The sequence below is a fragment of the Anarrhichthys ocellatus genome, unplaced genomic scaffold (assembly GCF_004355925.1).
Source record: "Anarrhichthys ocellatus isolate YVR2014 unplaced genomic scaffold, GSC_Weel_1.0 scaffold2839, whole genome shotgun sequence".
Lineage (NCBI taxonomy): Eukaryota > Metazoa > Chordata > Actinopteri > Perciformes > Anarhichadidae > Anarrhichthys > Anarrhichthys ocellatus.
Window position 1 is genome coordinate 1,470 of NW_022282813.1, and position 4,745 is coordinate 6,214.

Genomic DNA, 4,745 nt, shown 5'->3' on the forward strand with positions numbered 1-4,745 from the left:
AGAGAGAGAGAGAGAGAGAGAGAGAGAGAGAGAGAGAGAGAGAGAGTTCTTCCGATACTGTACCATTTGTCCTCCCTCATGAAAGATCTCATCTAAATCGATCGTATGACGAATAATGGAAAAATAAGCTACAGACGAAATACTACAAAAGCTTAAAGTTAAGAAGAATCATAGGAGAACGTTTCTTTTTTCATTTGGAAGCCTTTATGAGGAAATGAATCATCGGGACAACACGTTTTTGCCCAGTACATTCCACAGTGCAGCAGATTCATGGAAACCAGATGATGAATGATGTCGGTACATTTGCACATCGTCATCTGAAGATATTTGTTGCGTTTATCATCTCAGCTCTCAGATTTCTTCCTTTCTTGTACCACTGCTAAAGATTTGATGCCTGTGTTTGTAAATGTAAAACTGCCGAGGTGTCCTTCATGCTTGAATTGTCTCGTTTCCGTGCGTGTTTGTTAGTTCATGGCTACGAATGGCAACGAGCTGATGAGGAGTAAATATGAGGCTGCTGTTCCCGTCTACTACTACAAACCAACCCACAAAGACTGCCAGTGAGTAGCCATAGACACACATACACACATTAAAACAAATGTGCTGTCAAATGTACAATTCATACATTTTCTGTTTCAAACATTGTTTTTGTATTTTGTACAGTAATGTGAAAACAACTGGATGTATTCAAGCTTCTCACTAAAATGTGAATGTGAACACATCATGATAACGTTATAATGTACCTTCAGCCAATACTCATGTTCACTGAGCAGAGCCTGAAGGCATCATAGTGTAGATTGACAGGTCTCTACCAGAGACGTATACGGCGTCTCTACGTCCTCCTCAGTCCAGATATGGTCACTTCCTGTTTATCGGTTGCAAAAAAAAATTCCATGATTGCGACGGCGAAATTGCCTAACTCGAGGCTTCAAAATATTCAGTCCACAAACCAACAGGTGACGTCACGATGACTACGTCCACTTCTCATACACAGTCTGTGTGTGTCACAAACCATTTGGAGCTTCAGGTCAACTTCAGGAGAAACTACTTCTACATTTTCAACAACTTTATTTGATCATAGAAAGCAGTTTGTGTTTCGCTGCTGACGAGAGAAAAGACCACTGATGTGTAGGCTAAGTCGTTCAAGTACTTAAATACAGTTATTGTCTGCCGTATCGTGGAGTGTTTTTTTGTCGACTGTCTCTTTGCTGCAGAGCTGCAGCCTCCAGATTACCTGAGACTCTCTGTCTCTAGTGTGTGTGTGTGTGTGTGTGTGTGTGTGTGTGTGTGTGTGTGTGCTGCTGTGGCTGCACCGGTGCAGCTCCCACACAGGAATGTTAGGAATGCTGTTAATATGAAGCAGGGAATTATTCTCATTGGACAAGAGCAAAAAAAACGTCTCATGTAACCTGTCGGTTGACAAAGTCTTTGCTTAACTGAGGAAAACACAGTGCGAGTGTTGAATTTGCCTGAGGGCAGCTCAAATGTCCACGCCCTTCTTACACATACACACACACACACACACATACACATACATACATACATATATACACACACATGAAGCTCCTTCTTTATCTGGTCACATGGTTTTGGGACAAACCATTTTTTTTGATTCGCTGTTTGCTCACAGCTGCTACTTTTCTTACAAGCTCACTCTGTTGACATTTCGTCTGTTCTTTTGTGTGTTCAGGACGTTGAGGGAGCAGTGGATTAGAGCAAAGTACGAGAGGAAGGAGTTCTCCGAGCCTGGGAAGAACTGCACGTATGAGGAAGGTGAGTGTGTGCCCACACACACAGACACACACACACACACACACAGAACACATTCACGCTGATAACGAATGACATTTGCTGTTTTTTTCTGCAGGAACTAGAGATGGCATGTTGATGAAGAGGGGGCGGGACAACGGGCAGTTCCTCAGCAGGCGATTCGTCCTCTCGGAGCGGGAGGGGACTCTGAAGTATTTCACCAAATATGACGTAAGCAGCAGTTGTTAATCAGACAACACGCGCTTACACCTAAGACTAACCCGGACCCGCAGCACAACCAGTACCCTGCTGTAATCAGACACTTTATAACACACTTTATAATCGTACCAAACGCCCACTACAGTCATGTGTACCTGCCTCCTCTGCTCAGACGAGCTCAGCAGCCTCCTCTCTGATTCACTAAGCTGTACTCCGCCCACAGCAGTCCGGGCTGTCTGTCACAGTAAACCAGCTCGAGGGCTGTGGGAGTAGTATGTTTAAGAATACTACCAATAGACTGTCACTCTCATTTGTGGATGTGGATTTCCACATTATGTCTCGGCAGACGGATGTCTCTTTTTATTGTTATGATCTTCCTCCAGGACTGTGTTTCTCCCTGTGTAATATGTCGTGTTCTGCAGGTTACTCTCTCACAGTCACAGCCGTGATAAAAGTCAAAGTGTCGCTCGGGTGCTCCGGGGAGCTGGTTTGGGTTTCAGAACATTTTTGAGCTGTGTAAAATATTCAGGCCCAAGAACACTGAGCAAAACATTACAATACACCAAAACCAATGTTGGTAATAATCATTGACATCATAAAAACATCCTCATACAGTCACAGCAGTGACATAAGTTTATGTTTAAGGATTATTTACACAGTTTAACTATCACAATGTGAAATAAAGATCAGGACATAATTTATGCTTTCTGTTCGCTGATCTCTGAAGATATTAGGAGGAGAGCTAGTAACGTTAGCAGCACCGCTAACGAGGTTTACTTCAGTTACACTATGATGCCTTCAGGCTCTGCTCAGTGAACATGAGTACTGGCTGAAGGCACATTATAACGTTAACATGTCATCTGTAAAATGTAGTTTTGGTGATAGACTCGAATAAATCCAGTAGGTTGAAGGAGATGTTTTCACATGAATATGAAATAGATATTAGAGATGAACTATGAGCTGTTTGACTTCCTAACATGAGCTCTAAGCACATAATTATATATCGTCAAAGATAACAATGACTAGATTTGTTTTAACCAATAAAAATACAATCTTTTATTTCCTTATCATTTGAATTCTGTGTTTTTATAAAGAAAAAACTATAAATGACTAAAACAAAGTGAAGTAAAACAACAAAGGGATCAGTGACGAGTAGATAATAGCTCCAGAGTTTATTGTCATGTGGCCCCAAGCCTCGATACCCGGCACACACTTTCACTCCAGAACTCTACTTCTTTTATGGTGAAGCAGCAAAAAGTCAAAAAAATTAATTAACATGAACGATCAAAACAAGGACGGCAGGACGAGGTTAATTCATTGTATCATGAAGATTGGAATAATAAAGCGAAATTTTAGATGGAATAAAACAGCATTAAGAACAGAATGTGGATAAACATGTTGACAGTGAAATAATCAGATTTACAGTAATCGGTCTGCATCAGTTGATCCTCGTGTTGCTGAAGAGAGGACACGTCTGCAGCTACAGTGTGAGGACTCCGTGTTGTTGAGCCGTGCATCATTAGAGCTTCGTTTGTTCTCACGCTTGGTGCCGTAGCAGACGGCGAGCAGCGAGCTCCGAGCATGAACGGAAGGTTTATACTCTCTGAGCTGCGTTATTCTCCAGAGGACCAGAGGACGTACAGACAAAGTGAACTGTGAGGAATCAGACAGACACCGAGTGTAACTCAGAGACTGAAGGTGTAACCAACAAAAAGCCATAAACTAACCTCCACTATAGAGAGGAGGGATTGTAATGATCTGTAAACTCATATCTCATATTCATGGATACTTTATACAAACAAAAGAAAGAAGTCCAGTATTAAATGTGTTATGAAGAAACAAATGTTGAACATCCTGTAAACTGTTTGATTTGGCTGCAAAATATCTCAAATGTAGATTTTGAAGACCCCCCTCCCCCCCCTCTCTGCTGCAGGCTAAGGAGCCCAAAGCAGTGATCAAGGTGGACACCATCAACGCCACCTTCCAGCATGAGAAGATAGGGAACCCCAACGGCCTGCAGATCACCTACCTCAAAGACTACAGCACCCGCAACATCTTTGTCTACCATGACAACGGCAAGGTGTGTGTGTGTGTGTGTGTGTGTGTGGTGATCAGTGCCTATGACGAATATAAAGAGAAAGAAACAGTTTATTTCCAGAGATGCATTGTGGGACTGTAAGAAACTAACCTACCTTAAAGCATCACTGCCGTTGTTGGTTGGTGTTTTTTGTGGGCGAGTCTCTGAAACCTCCTCAAACCGTTTGCACCACTTTCTGCTGATGGACATCCGTCAGCTTATGACATTCAAGCTCCATATCTGTCCTTTAGTGTCATTCATGAATACACATTGACATAATTGATAAATATATTTGATTCAGTCTTTATAGCTGCACATTATTATTTTAACTATGACAGACTTTAAATAATATAATCACACTTTATGATTCTGTAAAGAGTAAATTAAAGGTGAAAAAAGAGGCTTTAAATAAGTGGCCATTATATATATATATATATATATACAGTATATACATCGATATATATATGTATTTATATATATATAATATGTACAGTTAGATATCGAGGAACAGCAATACACAGGAACACGTCATGGAGGTATCCTCTCTCTGTCTCCATTAGGAGATCGTGGACTGGTCTAATGCCATTCGTGCAGTTCAGCTTCACTATTTAAAGGTGGCCTTTCCAGGGGCTACCGATGCTGAGGTGAGCACTCACACACACACACACACACACACACACACACACACACACACACACAC

At 41.6% G+C, this 4,745-nt stretch overlaps 1 protein-coding gene across 1 annotated transcript in view; it reads left to right on the forward strand.

Annotated features, from left to right (window-relative positions):
* LOC116378581 (arf-GAP with dual PH domain-containing protein 1-like) overlaps nt 1-4,734 on the forward strand; it is a gene marked incomplete at its 3' end in the record, with an annotated part of 5,424 nt that extends 690 nt beyond the window's left edge. The window contains exons 2-6 of the mRNA XM_031840473.1: nt 469-560; nt 1,691-1,773; nt 1,868-1,980; nt 3,902-4,048; nt 4,606-4,734. Coding sequence (XP_031696333.1) covers nt 472-560; nt 1,691-1,773; nt 1,868-1,980; nt 3,902-4,048; nt 4,606-4,734 — 561 coding nt within the window. The remainder of the gene's footprint in view (nt 1-468; nt 561-1,690; nt 1,774-1,867; nt 1,981-3,901; nt 4,049-4,605) is intronic.
* Nucleotides 4,735-4,745: the final 11 nt, after the last annotated feature.